An 18,688-nucleotide genomic window follows, 5' to 3' on the forward strand; every position below is an offset into this window, starting at 1 on the left:
TTCCAATAATTTGAATTGTTTGCCTCTAAATTGAGTTCTAATTTCAGGTATCAGGTATAAAGTCGAAGGCTCTCAATGAATACAAGAGTAGGAACACTTGGAGTTTTTTTTGTTAATGTTAACGATAAAAATAAGGAGAAAGTAAATTAAAAAATGAAGGTGTCAAAGAAATTTTACCAGTGTATCCAGCTAGCATAGCACTCTGCAGCAATGGCTTCTGATCAGGATTATTGGCGATAGAAGCTGGATGATGAGGATTCGTTGAGTCTCGTGGTGCGAGGCCAGCCAAAAAGGCAGGATGATGAGATAAATGTTCTCCAAGTGGTCCAACACCCCATTGTTCACCCCCGACGCCAGCATTCGATCCACCAGTAGGATTTCCACTGCCTGGAACCGTTTGAAAAGGTGTCTGATCGTATTGTCCATAACCACCCTCACTGTAGCCTTCGTGATAGCGGCCCCTCGGATAATTTTTGAAGGGCGGCGGCTGATATTTTGGCTCCAGATGAATTCCACTTGTTCCGTAGAACTCCGGCGAGCCATCCAAATTATAAGGATGGGGTGTTTGATGTTCCTGTTGGAGATTATGGTACTCCGATGACTCGTCGTAACCTGAGTAATGGGCTGGTGTCATGTAACTGTCTGTTGGTGCATTGTTGACCCGTAAATCACTCTCGTTATTGCCAGTTGCACCGAGATCAGTACCACTACCACCACCTGGCATACCACCACCACTGCTCTGCAGGTGTTCGGGTATATGGTGACTACCGTAGTTCGCTGCAATGTAATCAATTCGCAAACATTAGAAATTATTCTTCACTGGGTTAGAATAATCACGCAGAAAAGAAGTGTATACTTGGATCTCATATAGAATATACTAAATTTCAACAAAATAGAAATAGAAATAGATTTTTTTCAGCCTTTTTTTCCTTGGAGACTCTTTATTTTACGATTTCAAGAAGAATCGACTGACGATTTTGTTGTTGAGCAGTTTTTTTTTAATGTAGAAGACGATTTGTAACAAATATGTATTATTAATAAAGATTAAAAAAGTAAATTGTACACAATTTATCTACTGCAAGTTTTTTTGAATGGTTTAAAAATTAGAACAGATTGTACGAAGAAGAGTCATAATTGTACCGTAACTGGAGTTGAAAAGTAGAATTCTTTTTCTAAACTCTACTAAACTTTAATTCTCGTGAGAAATGAGATTGGGAAAACCATTCTTTGAATATACAACATGATCTGTACAAAATTTTATAGTATACTTCAATTCCGTGAATAAAAAAAGAATATGTTCTCAACGAATATAATACAACAATTTTAATTATGGAAACCATCCAAGATATTACATGAATAAATTGACATTCTGTCGAATTATATTCAAGGATGAGTGCTTTCTCAAATATTCACCAGTGATATTATAATGTAGATAGGTAAATAATATTTTAAGCTATTTACCTTCCGCTTTGAGCTGATTCAAATTCCGTAAGTGTATGTACGCACTACTGGCGTTATTATTGTTATTATTATTGTTGTTATTATTATTATTGTGATTGCCAGTTGGAGTTGTTGAGTGAGAATTTTGTTGTTGAGAATTATGATTGTGCGGTGGTGGTGAGGTTTCATCTCTCTGGCTATCATCCTGGCACACTGGGCTGCGTAAATGGTTGTAACCACCTGCAACATAGAATATTGAAATAATTAGTTATTTAACTTGTTATGTAGTTGGAGTCCAATGGAGTTTTAAATTGATGGGTGCGATTTGGGTTTTAGAAGCGAATGAAGATAAAGAGGCAGCTAACTGGAGAATTGTGTTTTCGTTTGATACAAATGTGGAGATTTGATTTGTGGGAAGAAGAGAGATGGGGCATGGGAATAACGGGTGAAACTTGTGGGCGGGAACGTTCATCATTGGCTCGTCGAGGCTCCGCCTCTCCCTCTATCGGCATCCTTTCCCTCGTGACAGAATGCAAAACTTTTTGCCAGATTTTATTTTTCGAATCTCCCTTTCATGTCTTTTTAAAGACCCTGTCTTCTTTTAGACTCAAAAAAAAAAGAATAATTTTTGCGAATATTAAGGCCTCAACGAAACACTTTTTTCGTTCATCGAAACGGCGAGAAAATTGCATTTTATATATTTTACTGAATGCATTTATTTCTGCCAAGTAAATTTATTTGGCAAAAGTAATTACTTTTCTCAGTATATATTTGATTGGAATTATTCTATTAAGTTGTTTAGTTAACATTTCGAAGACGATAGATAGTGACAGATAGATACATAGATTTTATACAAAGCAATTCCTCCGAAAAATCGTCGAGATCCGATAGTTTCAGATATTTCTCAAAATTACATGTTGGGTTTTTCCATTGAGATCCATTTTTCCAAGTGTTTCATTGGAACTTCAACGAGAACGAATGGTGGAATCGTAAAGTATTAATCTTGCTTTTACTCTGGGATTATGAACTGCCCGTATGAAATTTACGAGTTTATAAATTCTGTTTTATATGCTAAATATTTGAGAAATTCCGAGTGGTCAATTGGTATATCGACCGGATATTCATTTTTATTGGCTCAAAATAGAGACATTAAAAATATTTCCCTTGAATTTCATCACTGTTGAAATACTTGAGATTTATCTGAAATCTATTCATAAAATAAACATTAAGAATAGAAAAATAGAACAAAAATGGAACATTTAGCAAAATTTCACAATTCATTTGTCAAATAAATGCAGATCGACTGAGTTTGGAGACAATTAACGCATCTGTCCCATAAAGTCTCCATACGAAATAAAAGAGTAATAATTTGAGGATTACAGCCATAAAAAAAATCACGAAGAAAATCAATGCCTATACTGTTCCCAATTCAATTCACAAAAGTGTATAATAGAAAATGAAAATAAAGAGACATGACTTGTCAAATTTTCATTGTTTGCAGCAAACTAATCGCCCTATAGATTGTTTCAAAAACCACGAAATTCGTTGAAACTCTAACGATGACGATTGGACATAATTTGAGAGACCAAGTTGAAGAATAACTTGAGCATAGCTTGAATTACATGCGGAATTTTTTCATGGTTAGAGAAAAAAACTGTCAACTCATAATTTTCATGGATATACTTGATGAAAAAAAAAATAGGAAATAAGACTTGCTAAGTCGGTGGGTTCACGGCCACGTGAAAAATAAAAAAGCGCAATGTTAATGCACGATGGGCACGCACTTTGTTGGCTTAAAAAGACATAGAGACAGAGGATAAGCGTAACAAATAGAGTGCAAGGAAGAGAGAGGGTCATACATATACGCGTGTACACATATCCTTTTGATGCACGGATGGACTCGGTTGCATGGGTCGGTTGAGCTAAACACCTGCGTGTATGTGGCTGCACCTTCTCGCACCCCATTTCATGGACAGTGAGCGTGGGAGTGTACCAAGTTGTTGGACCTCACGCCATACGGTTTGCATTTTCATTTTTTTTTTTTACCTTTTTTTTCTTTCTCCACGGACAAAATTTCATTCATCCAGAAAATTAAAGAATGAAAGAGAACGAGAGTGAATAGTTTAACTATATCATGTCGATTACATTCTCAAATAATAATTTGAGAATTATTGTCCAGAAATTACTTTTGAAAAACATCAGTATATTAGAACCATCTCAGCGAATTTTTTTTATGAAACTTTGTATAAGTGGGAATTTTATTTTTTTTTTAAGAAAAAAACAAATGTATTGGGCGATTGCACTTCCTTGCCTAAATTAATTTATGTTTTAGAAGATATTTTTAATGTGTTGCATTGGCACAGGGTCTATAAAAATATATAAAATACATATTTTATATGTATATTGGAATATATTTTTCATAAATTGGGAAAATATAATTGACCGATATTATATATAAATATTTTTATAATTATGTCCACGATAGTCACACCCTTGAGTTTGTATTTTCGTGGAAGCAATTTCGTCCATTCTAAGAAGAAAAGAGTGAATGAAAGCGAGAGTTCATGAAAATAGTTCAACTGTCACTTATCGAACGATCGTTATCGATAACACTCTAGAGAAGGATTACTGCTGATTAGTGAAGAAATTACTTTAAAAATTATGACCAGAGATCTTTCATTTTAGCTCAAGTTTTATGAAACTGAGACAACAAGTACAGATGTTACCTTCCATAAGTATTTAAATACTTTGTTGAAAGCTTGCTATCAACAAACAAAAACACTTTTCAGAAGTATATTTTATATTGCTAAAACTTTGAAAAAACCATGTAATATGCATTCATAATATTCAGTGTTTTCCTCCAATATTTTTCAGAAGTGTCATTGTTTTTTAGAGAGTATAAATGCAGACAATAGGCGATAAAGAATTGTTCAGCAGTCAAACGCCATGGGAGCGAAACGAGCAATCACAATTGGTTCTGAAAATGCATGAAGAAACAATTCTGGAGAACGATATCATTTTCAGTATATCTATAAATATCTGCAACTTTTTGTAAGTATCTATTTCGTCTTTGAGAGGAAAAAATCTAGAAGATTTTATCAAATGATGTATGGAATGATATTCAGTGAAATATGTTCGAAAAAAAAATGTGCGGAAATTTCAATTATAGATTGAGATAAGTTTGCTACAGAATATTTTTTGTAATTAGGGACGAAAAAAAAATCGAGCGAATATAAGGTCCGGAAGACAAGCCGGTGATCATACCGCAGTCATATAAGATTGAAATGTTTCTTCGGTTTAATGAACTATTTGGTAGCATTAGCTCCATATAAACAATACTTATAGACAGAGGGCCAAAAATTGTCTTCTGCGTCCATTCATATGTCAGATACTCATTACAATGCAACCAGCTTCCGCATTATATGTATTTTCCACTTTCATACATAATTTAAAAAATAACTCTGAAAATATCTCCTTTAGAAAAACATGTCAGAATGTTTACAAAAAAAAGATAGTCTTCAAATGGGCAACATATATTCTTTGTTTAAAAATTCTGTAACATCTTCTATAACACCTTCTCTTTATTTTTAATTAATTAAAAAGTGAATTATATTGAATGTTAAATTTTAAGGAGCAGTCTAAAAATTAAAAATTTAATTGAAAAAGCAAAAACTGTTCAAAGACCTGACGAAAAACCCATTTTTCTGTATTGTCAAGACGAATAATAAATTGAAGAGCGAATATTTGGAATTGAAATAGAATTGAAACAGCCATAATTGAAAGTAGAGACGAGTAAAGTATCAAGTAATTTCTGACAGTGTATGATGAAAAAACAGGAAAAAAACATCTAGTTGATACTTAAGCCCGCACATCAGCTGGAGAACAGGTGCCAAAGGCATTCGGAGGAGGTACACGGTGTATAACTGAACCCCTCGAATAAGAAACAGAGGTCTTAGCTGAGGAAGAGAGAGGCAGAAGCCACCCGGGCACGCGCCAAACGCAAGAACCAAACCAAACGGTCGCGACGCTGCTGTCCCACAGCTGCTATCCAACTGAGTCTTGCACAGACGGTACCTATACCCCAAAAAACTAACTCTTCAAAAATTTACCAACTTCACTCTAACCACTAATCATTTATAATTGTTCGAAAACACAAACTTCTATCATGAAAAAAGAGGATCATTGAATCAACTTCATTTTATACTTGGGTCCAGCGTATCCATTCTACCTTAACCGGGTATATTATTATTTATTTATATTAGTCAGTACATAAATGTACTATTATGTTGACTGGATTTTATATTTTATTTTACTATATTCCTTTTTTCCAATGTGATATCGATTTGGATAAAGAACTTTATAACGATATTTTTCATTATTTTGAGGATATACAAATTAATCAGGTCTTTCCATTGAGAGTAGTGAAAAAAAAATTCAGCTTCCGAAAACTGAATTTTTTCCGCAATTCATTCAAATTTAAGATTTTAAATGGGCATATTTATATGCATTTGCTCCACCGAAGTAGACCTTGGCGTAATCAAATTCAAATACAAATTGTTCAGATGAATTTAATAAGAAGAAGAATGGTAAAATATCCATTCAGTGATGAATTGCTAATTTATTAACAACGATAACGATACCAACAAGGAAATGCATGCAATTATCCACTTGTTCTATGAGAAAATATTCCCAGAAGGTTAATGATAATTATTAAATGCTTATTAATGCTTTCCTTAAACTGTATAGTAAACAATTGATGTTTTCCTAGGAGGAAAATATTTGGCATATTTTTCCCTCAACATTCTAAGCTTACAAACGAGGAAAATAATTTTAGAAGAATGTTAAAAAATTAAATTCATGTAAATAGTGAGTTTCTCATTGAGCAATGGAAATAGAAATTGTAAACAATAACGATTTCAGAGTTATATTACTTAAGGAAACATTTTTTCAGTTTTGTTTAACATAAATTTAACGCGTTTGAATGGAAAGAGTAAGCACAGAGTAAATATAACATGAACATAAACTTATTTAATGTGGAAAAGATTAAATCTACTGACTTCTCTGGTAAAAAAAGAAAAATCTGAATATTTTTCAATGAAATTTATCAAAATGAAGATGAATCCGTAAAAAACAAGAGGAAAAATGAGGAATATCCAACTATTGATTAAAACTGTGTCATGTTATCACTGAAAAATAATTGTGAAAAGAATAATTTTTCAGTTGCTGGACAATGTTTTTCGAAGTATTATCGATTAAAAATCCATCTTGGAATAATACAAACATCAATCTTTCGTGTAAATTAAGTATACATAACGAAATTCAGCGAAATTCAATCAGATTCGACGAAATGAATTCTGTTCTGATGTAAATAAACTAAATTGCCTAATGGGGTAAGCAAAAGTTGATTGAAAGGGGTACGAAAGAATCCTCTAGCAAACAAAAACTCGGTGACCCATTTAGAGCAGAATAAATAAAAAAAGATTAAGCATTGTTCCCTGGATTAAACTGGTGACCCACGAACTCTCCCACACTCTGCGTGTCCGCAATGGCATATTATAGCAGACAACTGAGTATATCTACACATTCACTTCATACTCGTGATTTTTTATAACAAAAAATAAACCGATGATAGGAGAGTTAAACACCGATAGCCACAGGTGATTCTATGAGTAAACTCAGAGACAAGTTATAACTCAATGAGTGAAACCTGTCAAATTCCTTCACCTGGTTGACAAATAATAGTTGCATTATTTTTCTACTTGAATTTGGTTTTCCTTTTTTGGTTTTGCATACTTATTTATTCGATTTCCAAATATTTTATGTTAAAATATTGGTTTAATTGAAAAAAATTGATTTCAAAAAGTTTTTTTGTGTGAGATATTTTGGTCTATATTGAAGAAAAATGTTACCCTTTCCTGTACTAAAATACGTTATAGTTTTTTTCTTCGAATATACCATCTGAAAAATAAATAATGGCGGGCAAAATTTTCTAGTATGAAGAAAATAATGATCGAACCTGGGGTATGTGTCGTAGCATCTAACGAAACACTATTCATAATCGAACTCCTTGATATCGAGTGCTGCTGCTGGATATGTTGATGATGACTGATATTATCAGTCTCCTGATATGCCGGATAATCACCGTAGAATGGCTCCTGGGCTGTTACCAGGGTATCAAGCATCTGGAGTACCATCTCGGAGGACGTAGCGTTCTGATTGCCAGGTATTAAATTTGTTTGACTACCGTAAGTACTAATTAGGGCCTGAGTAACTGTCGGCTGGCCCGCAGCACGGGACACCGACGTCTCGAGGCTCACGACACCCGCCGTGACGTCTTCCCAAAATTTATTATATTTGTATTCCTTTTGTCCTGCATCCAACACTCTCTCACTTAAACACTCTTATATGCGTATCTTGGCCTCGACACCATGCCAATAAAAAATTAACCACTGACTTAACGCACACTTTTCAACGAATTACAACCGAAAAACAATTCTTCTCTTTGAACAATAATTCAGATTCAGATTCAGACATATACCATTTTCAACTTACAATGACGGATAAATAACACAGTGGACACTGTCATTATATGTTACTCCACTAATTTCGAAATCACTGAACTCCACATGTCACTAAATCCAAATGCGTGTCAGAATATCCCAAGATCAGGGTAATTGTTAATAAATTAACATCTACAATTGCATTGAATACTGAGTGATGAGTTATGAAGAATTTGTTGAATTCTGCCGATGACACATATTATTCACGTAGTTGAGTTTTCGGAAAACTGATGATTTTCGTTTTATTTTTTTCCTAGCAGGCGGAGTGGATAAGTTCGTTGCCTAATATGCGAAAGATTCCGAGTTGGAGTTGCAGTCCTGAGAATGATTATGGGCTTCAACGTTTTGATCAGATTTACGAATACAAGCCAAAGAGGTAGTAAAAGCGATGTAAAATAACATTAAAAAAATGTCTTTGGATTTTGATAAAATTTTGATAGCTCCGGGGCGACTCCACTTGACGTGAGCGCGCGTGTCACTGTGACGATGCCGCTGAGCGTTTCCGCTCAAAGGCCACCACCAGTTCTACGTTTCCCTTCTTCCTCCTGGGTTGCCTCCAGAGTGGTTAACACACCCCCACTACTTCTCCTCGGCCGACAGCCGCCGCCCCGAAGACTTTTTTTTCTTTTTTTTTTTTCTTTTTTTTTCGTGTGCGTATCGTGGTGACTGGAGGAACCGTGATGAACAGGAGAACGCGGGATCAGGAGGGGATACCGCGGTGGTGGGGGTCGATGAATGAGGGAAAAGAGCAGAAACAACCCAGAGTCGCAGGACTGTGATTGTTTTTGATGAGGACGAGTCCCCAGACTCTTGATTGTATTCGTATTAGGCAGTGATGAGGGTGAAACTGGGGGAACTTAGGGGAACCACCTGCGGACCCAGCGAGAGGGGGTAATTAACAAATGGTTTTAGCAGTACACGGAGTTCCTAGTTTTGGGGTTCTATTTTTATGCTGCTGAATGAGTCGAGAGCATTTATAAGGGGAACTGGGAAATACTCTTGACAACTTAAATTTTTAAGATGAATAGTGAAATCTAGATTTTTCGAGATAAAAATCATTAGACAAAAGTCTAATGATGGGATTTTTTTTTTAACTAGAAAAATTGAAAAGTTCAGATCCACGATTTTTTAATTGGACACACGGAAAAAAGTATAACAGTACACTGCGGGCAATGGAACGTAATTTACCACATCTCCAATTCGGTCAATTACAGGAATAAAAAGGTAAATTATGAGTTTGGAATCGTAATTCCCATGGTTCAAATTACCATTTACATTTTTAACCTCATCATTCACCCGATTGAATCTTGTGATTTGCGTATTTGACATCGTAATTTTAGTTTAGATAGTTTTATTCAATAAAAAAAAACAGTTATTGATCTTTCAAATTCTTCTCAAAAATTCTCAAAAAGGATGTAAAAAATCATCTATTTTAGGATTATTCAACACAAACGATTGTTTTTGCAGATTGAAACCGAAAATAAAAACTTTGAAAATCAATTGTTTCCATGAAACTAGAAAATGGAAATGGATTTTGAATCCATTGGAGTAAAGCTGAAGATCTAAACCACCGAAGGATGGAAAACCTGTTGATCATGAATTCTATATATTCCACTTGAGGATTCCTTCTTTTTCGGTTTTAACAGATTGTTTAGCCGGGAAGTGTATCCAGCCACATCCGGTCTTACATACACCCATAGGAACATGGGAATATTTCGGCTGGGCTTTCCGGTCTGCTGGTCCTCGTGTGTATATGACCCCCTCTCGGCCAAGCAAACATACGCGCCCGTCTCCGAGTTTCATGAAAAAAATATCAAGTAGAAAGACAAGAAAAGGAAATTCACCGTTGATTCACTCATCCATCAACCCATTATAGAGATACTTCTCCGTTTTCATATCCTGTTTGATAGTCGACAATATCACTGACCAGATTGAACATCCTAATCAAGTTGGTGAGAAGAAATTTGTATTCGCGTTATTTTACACAAGAGCTCAATCAACTCTCAATTTTTCATCATTTGTGCGATAAAAACTCATGCTAATACGTTATAGTTCTTGTTAGCACACGACTTCTTTATTCTAATCTTGGAGAGTAGCGATTATCAGTTTTTGCGGTAAGCATCATTGAGGAAAAAATGTCAGTTACTTTCCATGGCAAGATTGATTATAGAGAATTTAATACTAGTTATGTTCCATTTAAAAAACAACTTGAAAATCGTGTCAAATTAGGGCTTACTACTAGTAGCCTGACATCAAATAAGAAAAGAAATGAAATTCACAATTTTTTATAGATATTTCGACTATTTTTAATTGATTTACCCTTTACTCTCAATTAGTCAAAATGTGAACGACACTTTATTTTTCCTCATTGCACCACATCAACTTGTTGAATGCCTCTTGCTATCCAGACATGTGGGTACAAATAACGTTTGTCCCTCATTGCGACTCACATTCTCAACAATTTCGTTTATCTCATTAAAAGAAAAATTATCCACCAATTATTTGGCTCATCAATTAAAATAGCATTTTCTTTTCATTCCCTGATAAATGCCCCAACGTTGTTAAATGCCCCAACAATTCATCAATTTACACTCCGAACACCTCGAGATTAACTGTAAACTGTTTTATCTTATCAATTTGTTTAACGGGTCAAGTGTTCCCCACTCGGAGATTTCACTACGTGTTTAAATCCAAAAATCTAACGAATAGTCCCAAATTATAGTCCACTAAAAATTTAAAAAATGAAGAAACCCGAGCAAAGGTATAGGATGTCCCTCCACAATCCAATCTCATGAAATAAAAGAAAGAGATTTATCACCAATAAAAATAATTTTCATCATTAAAAATGGTGGAAACTGGGTAGCAGTGTTCTTTCATTTAGAGGATCCATCCATTACCTTTCCGTTCTCCCACCACTATTTGATTCCATTACTTTCATTTAACCTTATCCCATGGACACCCACATCGTCAAGAGTCAACAGGATCAGCGAACAGTCGGAAGACCGATATTAATAACAGGGTAAAGCGGAACCTTCCGAAACAATTCACGGCGGCATTTATTTTTCCATCTTCTGATGACCTGGCGCTGTCGCTAAGTTCGTTGTCTCACATGCTAAAGGTTCCGAGTTCGTATCTTAGTGGATAAGATGTGTTTTTAAAATCTGAATTAGAAGACTGAAAAAAAATTTTGGCAATGTATTTTATCAAATATGTTGCTAAAATGCGCAATGCGTTGTTGTAGGCATACGTACAAAAACTCCTCTTTCCCCACTAGTATCATTAAATTTTGTACGATACATGTGAGAAAGGTAATTTCTGACGAGTGTGATTACAGCCCTGACCTTCGGCTCGGCCTTTAACCCCCACACCCATCAAAATCTACTTTTTGTCACTCAGTCCGTGAAGTAACGCTTCACGGCCACTGCACGGCTGTAAAATCCTGCCTACAGACTGAATAACAAGAAATATTGTTCGATACATGGCCGTGAGGAAGTTTTTCACCACACATGATAACAATCTTGCTCATTTCTTTTTCGACGTTTTCCACATTTCCCGATGAAATGCTGCATAAAATTGTAATTTAATATCAATAAATATTGTTAATTCCGGTGGATTTGCCAGAAGAGTTCTTGATGGTTTAGTATCGAAATGTACGATATTTTTGGTAATATATCGTTTTTTAAGTACAGAGCGGGAAGTTGAAAAGAGATATTTCATCTTGTAGTTTTTGGGAGGGCATTCTGTGCCGTGAATTTCTCGGTTTTATTTATTTTCTCTCCTCGTCTGTCTCTTGAGTTGTGGGGGGGGGACGACCGGATGCAGGGTGAGCCAGAGAGACGTAGGGGAGTCCCAGGCACACACGGTGGCTCGCACGTGATACAGAGGGGCCGGAAGTCCTCACCTTCTCTCACTTCTCTATACACTTTTCCCTTTCCCTTGGGTCTACTGTGGTAGTAAGAGAGGGGGAGGGGACCAAATGGGACTCACTTTTTTTTTCAGACACAATGGAGCAATGCTCCTCCTTAAAATATATGTGCTAACCCTCCATTTTCGCTCTTTCACGAAAAATTTTTGAGAGAGATCATCATGAGCTCTCTTTATTGCACTTGGATTGTTATGGTAGTTGTATTATTTCCACCCGCTGACGGTTGTTTAGTTGTACCTGCGCAAGATGCATTGTGCCGGAGATTCAGAATTGGTGGAATAACCCGGGGTATTATTGACCCCATACAAATATTAAACTTTTTTTTTCGAGGCAAGGTTTTGCCTAATTTTTGAGAGACGGGAGGGATTGACGTAAATGTGGAGACGATGGTTCAAGATTTCGAGGAAAATCTATTTGTTATTACAAAAAGAAGAACTTGTAAAGTATTTTTTAAGGAGTTGATTCGATTTTTGGCATTATATTGCATATTTTTTAGCTAATCAATCACATTTTTTCTTCTGATCACAGAAAAATAGGATTGAATATTGAATGTATGAAACATATAACATAGTTTAATACATTTATATGATATACAATATACATAAAAAAAAATATGACATGTAAGTTTAAGATGCTGGATTATCCATGGCGGAATAAATTGCCGACAAAAAAATGCAGTACCTATTTGTTAAAAAGAGAATTCCAGTTGAACAGTTTGATTAGACGCGGAGAAAAGGAGGAAAACATGAATTGCACGGATCAATAATTTATTGAAACCTCAAGAACGTCCAGTATATAGTTAAAATGACATTGGCTTCCGTTGAGTAAGGCTCCGGTGGATTATGGGTAGGGGATACGGCGCTCGAGATGAATGGAAAGAAGGAGAAGGGAAACGGGGGATTTCTCTATCTTTCTTTTCTCTTTTTTTTGGCACAGGTTGTATTCATCCGTTCCCTTCATTCATACTCGCATACACCGGCAGTATATCCCTCCTCCGCTAGTGAAAACATCGAGAAAACCTCAGCTCTCTCTCTCCTTGACAAATAAAACGAGTGGAACAGTAAAATCCAACTGCACATGCGCAATAGCAACTGCTATTGCACATTTAGAACAAATTATCTAAGACTATTTGGTAAATATACAACAGTTGATTTTTGCTCGAAAAAAGGGGTAAATTTTGATTTTCGTAGATTTGAAAAAAAATTTCTTAAAAAGACATTCGAAAAGTAAAAAATCGAAAAAAAAAATGTTTGTTTTGAATTCATCCCCAAGTGCTTCACCACATCCTCGAAGACGCAAAGCTTACATCGACATCTTGCTCACCACCTTGGGCTTGTGGAGATGGCATGAGTCGAGAGTCTCTAATTACAACCGGAAGCCGTGGAGGGATCAGACCCCCCTAACAAAATAGGGGTGGGATATCCCCCCAATGCTTCCAGACACTACCAGGGGGTAGATATTGCTTTATACATCTTTATAATGTTCTCGAGTGCTCCACCCCTAAATGCGCCCATCAATGTTGAAGAAACCTCACCCCAATTTTACTGAACTGGATGATCTTCTTCTGATTGTAATGCTCACTTGGATTTTTCTAATGGAGGTACAGTGGGAGGAGACATTCGTGAAGGCAGAAAAAAAAGTTTTTTCTTTCTTCATAGTCCAGAACTGAACAGAATAAGAAACTGGGTGGGGGCCTGGAGGAAGTTGTTGGGACGAGGTTGAGCAGATGCGTTGGGACACGAAACTTGTGTCGAGGGGTTGAGCATAATAAATACGTTAGCGAGTGCTACATCCACGTGCCACGATCCTAGTTTTGAGGGAGGTTTGAAATAACCATCGGGGGTTTATCAAAATTTCTCGTATGAGCTTTCATTGATATTTTATAGTTGCGTATATTCCATGCAGATAAATTTCTGTCTGTGAAAGATCTACAAATATCAATGCCAACCAGGAGATGATCTGCTTAGTAGCTCAGAAGGATTTTTCACTATTTTCAGGCAAGCTCCAATTTGTCTAATTTGAAATTCACTCCGTTGATTCGCATTTTTTCAAAGCTCCAATAACCAATCCCTCAATTTCGAATTTTATCATGAACATTTATGAACATTTTTGTGAAGTATCTTGGTGTACTAAAAGACTACGCTGAGAAAAAACCCTGAAAAGAATCCATTTATAGTTAAGAGGAGTATTGTGTGATTTTTACAAAAACGTATTTGTCCAGATAAATCATTCGAGATGATAATCAGGCTACATATAAAATGGGACAGACTCCCAAATTATTATTCATTCTTCTTGAATGCCAAATTGTCTCATAACAAATTGGATGAACTCGTTTATACTAGTAATTACTCGAAAGTTCAGTCGTCATATGCAGAAAGAAATATTCCATAAAACTACGAAACTCACAATTCGCTCAGCAATTACGGAAATGATTCAGAGAATTTAAATTGCGGTGTCATAATTTGTCACAGGAAATTCAGATAAAAATTCCGCAACAATTCCATCAAATTTTCCTCAAATGCATTTCGTTTCAAACTATACGAAAGATATCCGTGATTTTTATTGAATTCAAAAGGATACTCTTTTCCGCGTAATTAATAGAATCGAAATTACTAAAACGCCCAGAGAATTAATGACGATTTTGAAAAATTATATATTTCATTCAAGTTATTAGACGCTTGACAAATTTTTTTTTCTAATCTATGATACGCCTAGGCATAACCTTCAATAATATATAAAAATTCTGAGCATGAGATGGTGAGAGCTTTCATAAACGTTTCGGATACAGAATAAAAGTGAGGACACATTTAATTATTATTTTTCGTTTTTTTCACACTTGGTTACTGCATAAGGATGTCTGGCGTCATGATATCCATTTTTGGATAAGTGTCTGAGTATCCCCACCAAGTAAAAAATGGCGTACGTGACCGTCTAGGTGTTTGGTACGTGATAGAGGTATTATTCGGACATTTATGTGCGATTGGAAATAATTTTTTTTCGAATATTACAATTATATTTTGCGAGCGCAAAAGTAAAAGATTTTTTGGTAAGTAAATATAACTCATACAGAACAAAATTATCAAGACTCTTTTCATGGAGAATTTCACATGAAATACTAAAGCTCCTCCGATGCTTTTTGGTGCCCAAAGAGAGATATTCAAGAAAAATTATGGAGCACTTCACGTAATCGGCAAACGAAAAAGATTTTGGGTGAGTTTATATATAGAACTGTAAGAGAAAAATTGAAAACGTTGAATAGATTTCCGGATCTGTCACTGAAAGAGTAAAATCTAATAGAAATTTCATGAATTATTATATTTAAGAGTTTTTACGTAACATTTCGTAAATTTGACGTGTTTTTCCGGTAATTTTTACTGGACTTTTCTCTCCGTGTGCAGAAAGTAGTTTGTAAGATTTTCGCAAATTTTAAATTTAAGTAATTTTTCCGGGTTTTTTTTTCAAATTCGTGTGAAGCATTTAAGGGGAATTTTATAGGAGGAATAGTAGCAGTGTGACTAAGCGCTCTTCTTAGTGGTTTCAGATTAATTTTAGCTTGAAATAATGAGTATTATACGCTCGGAGGACTATCAGAACACCCACGCGTGCAACAAGTGGTGATAAATTTGGATCTCTTTGTTCAACGATTCTTTTTATTTCGTCACTAAATTATTCCACTAACTTTAGATTCATTTTTTCCAACACAATTGTCATGATATAGAGCTCTGAATTGTGTTCTTTACATTTTTTAATGTCAAATTTCGAGGAGAATTTGGGGATTACGCTGAGAAAAAAACATTTTTATGTATAATTTTAATATTCATTTACTTCAGAAAAGTATTCCTTTTTTTGATATTGTATTTCTTCCATCAAGCTATTGTCATAAATTTCTCATCAAGTTCCAATGATTACAATTATATTAAATTGCTTTAAAGAATCGTTATGATTGTTATTAAACATTGTGATAATCATTAGCATTAAGAAATTCATGGAACTTGTTCCCTTCAAATTCTAAATCAAAAGAAAATAATAAAGTAGTCAATCCACCGGAAAATAATTTAATTGGAAGAATAAGTTTTTCTAAAAATAAATAATTACCTCAAATAAACGAATATTTGAGAAAAATGATTGTTTTTCTGAATAAAATTTTACTGAGAATCCTTTATAATATGAAGACATTAATTGAAACGAAATAATACCGAAAATGAATGGCAATTACATATGGTTGACTCAAGTTAATGAATCTGTTGTAATGCCCCTGCAAAGAGTTAAGAATGAACATAAAGTTTAGTCAGAATGACATCAACAATTGCATTAAAAAAAAAACTATGCACGCAAGAATCAACGGATCATCTCCATTGTCTGGCACCGAGCGTGCGCGCTTGCAGTTACATGTTTGTATGTACACACCTCCCCAGTTACATACTCATAACGTGTTTATATTCATTTTTAATGCTTTCCCCCTTTGTATCCACGGTCAAACTCATACATTCTATATGACATATGACGTAAGTATCATGCTCTTCGTTGTGGATAATCGTTACCCACGGTAGAACGATTCGCCTTCGTAACGCGAAAATTCATCACCGTATTTGTTCATTGATAAATCTCAGCAGGACTCTTTGTCGGAGACAACTAGTATTTATTTTTTCTTCAATTTTTGTACAAAATCAGGACTTTTATTAACCTCTATCCGACCATATCCCAAGTTTACAAATCATGTGAAACTAAATCATTAATTGAAGTTTTATATTTCTTCTCTCTATTTGTCACGAAGGAAAAAATTAGATCTCGAAGTAATAGAACAGTATTTAAGCATTTCATAATACCTTATTTCATTTTTTTATAAATCATTCATCAATAATATGAATGCATTATAAACCTCTATTTTTACGAAAAAAAAGCTGGGAAAAAAATTATATTCTTTCGGAAATATAATGAAAATAAAACTAAATGTCCATGAATGCATTCAAAATTTATATGATGTGATTGAATTAAGAAATTTTATCACTAAAAGTTTCAGAGTATACAGTATGGCCCACATGGCCCCGGTGGCTGCCTTACAACGGATAGGTTCCAGGTTCGATTCCTGGCTGGGTAGAATGATGACATCTAACCAATTAAAATCTTGATCACCATTGCCATATACTCTAACGGAGTCGAAGCGATGTAAAATAACCATAAAAAAAAGACTATCAATATAATGTCAAACGAATTTCTCTATTTAATGCTCGATCATGATTTATTTCTTACATTCATGGACATCCATTTGCTGTGAAAAATCATTTTTTCGGAGGAAAAAAAATGCAGTCGTTAAGCCTTGTGACTTCCATACCTTCGAGAAAAAAAAACTCAAGATGTTTCCGAATTTTTAGTGAGGGTGAGGAGAGCCAGGCGGTAATAGCAGCAGCTGATAAACAAGCCATAGGGGAGCGTGAAAAGGGAGAAATGGATATCAACGACAAAATTTCCCAAAAAGGGAAAATTACTAAATTCATTTTCTGGAATGCCAGATTATCTTGCATCGTAAATATCGTGGTAATGAGATACTTCAGTGGGGACTTTGTAAACCTCTTTCAGAGAAGTGTAAATTTTCAAGTACTCCTGCATTTCCTTGCATTTCCACAATTTCCAATAACTAATAAATAATGAAAAAATGCCCATTTATGAACACCAGATGAAATTATCAGGAATATTTTCTCCGTGATTTAGATTTTATCGAGGATATGGCCCACTATACGTTGCAATTTATAAACAAAACGAAAACCACTCAAATAAAATGAAGTAAGAATTAAAAAAAATTTCTGTGACTTGAGAAAATTATGCAATTTTTTTAATTTGGTTATTTTTTTGCATCTAATGTAACTACTCGTGCCACAGTCTTTAATTTCGTTGTAGATCCTATCTATGGGTTGACGTAACAATGAGAAACTCCTTTTTGCCACGTCGCAACGCTTTCGTTTGTATTGCAATCGAGGGAGTTGAAATAAAAATGTCGTTTTGTCCCTAGATCTCCGTACACTCATTGTTCCCTATTTTCCTACACTTTGTCTGGGTATTTTCAATGGAAATAAACATGAGACGGTGTATTTATTTTCCATTTTTGGGTATTTGGAGATTTATTTTTGGAGGTGATGAGAGATAAATGCTATTCATTAAAGAGAGATAAAGGATTGAATAGGGGGACTCACCGTCGAAGGCCCTAGGGGGCAGTGGTGGAACACTAGTGAGGGTTTGTTGAAGGGCTGAGGGCGGCTGTGCCTGCGGTTGTGGCTGTGGCGGTGGCTGTTGCTGCGATGGGTTTCGGGCTCCTGATGAGGCTGAGTTAGTCGAGCTCGCTGGGGTTGCAGGGCTTTTATGCTCTGGTGTCGTCACCGAATTATTACCACCCTGGTAGCCCAGAAAGTTCTCCAAGTCCGGGACACAGACGCTTTCATAGAGATTCGCTGGCATGTTTTCAAGGGATGCCTTCTCTACTTCATCTTCTGCAGCATGAAAAATCCAAAATTTTATTCTCAATCCTTTTTTTTTCGTGGGATTATTTCTACAGTACGAATATGTCGGAAATAAGTTTTTGAGGAACATTCTTGGAAATCATCTTGCGAAATCTAAAATTTGGTGTCTTTTGTATCTAATCTAAATTTTTGTCTAATTCATACACAATTTATATTATATATTTTTTTATGTAATTTTCGAATTTTGGAGTGTGAAAATAGAAATGTTAAAATTGCATTCTTTAATCAGAAATTAAAGATTAGAAATTGGA

At 35.1% G+C, this 18,688-nt stretch overlaps 1 protein-coding gene across 1 annotated transcript in view; it reads right to left on the minus strand.

The window, feature by feature from the left end:
- The window catches only part of pnt (pointed), a gene marked incomplete in the record, with an annotated part of 100,355 nt that overhangs the window by 1,316 nt on the left and 80,351 nt on the right, over positions 1–18,688 (minus strand). Inside the window, 3 exon segments of the mRNA XM_011313452.1 lie at positions 178–777; positions 1,462–1,680; positions 18,114–18,407. Coding sequence (XP_011311754.1) covers positions 178–777; positions 1,462–1,680; positions 18,114–18,407 — 1,113 coding nt within the window.

The sequence above is a fragment of the Fopius arisanus genome, unplaced genomic scaffold (assembly GCF_000806365.1).
Source record: "Fopius arisanus strain USDA-PBARC FA_bdor unplaced genomic scaffold, ASM80636v1 scaffold00122, whole genome shotgun sequence".
NCBI classification, from domain to species: domain Eukaryota; kingdom Metazoa; phylum Arthropoda; class Insecta; order Hymenoptera; family Braconidae; genus Fopius; species Fopius arisanus.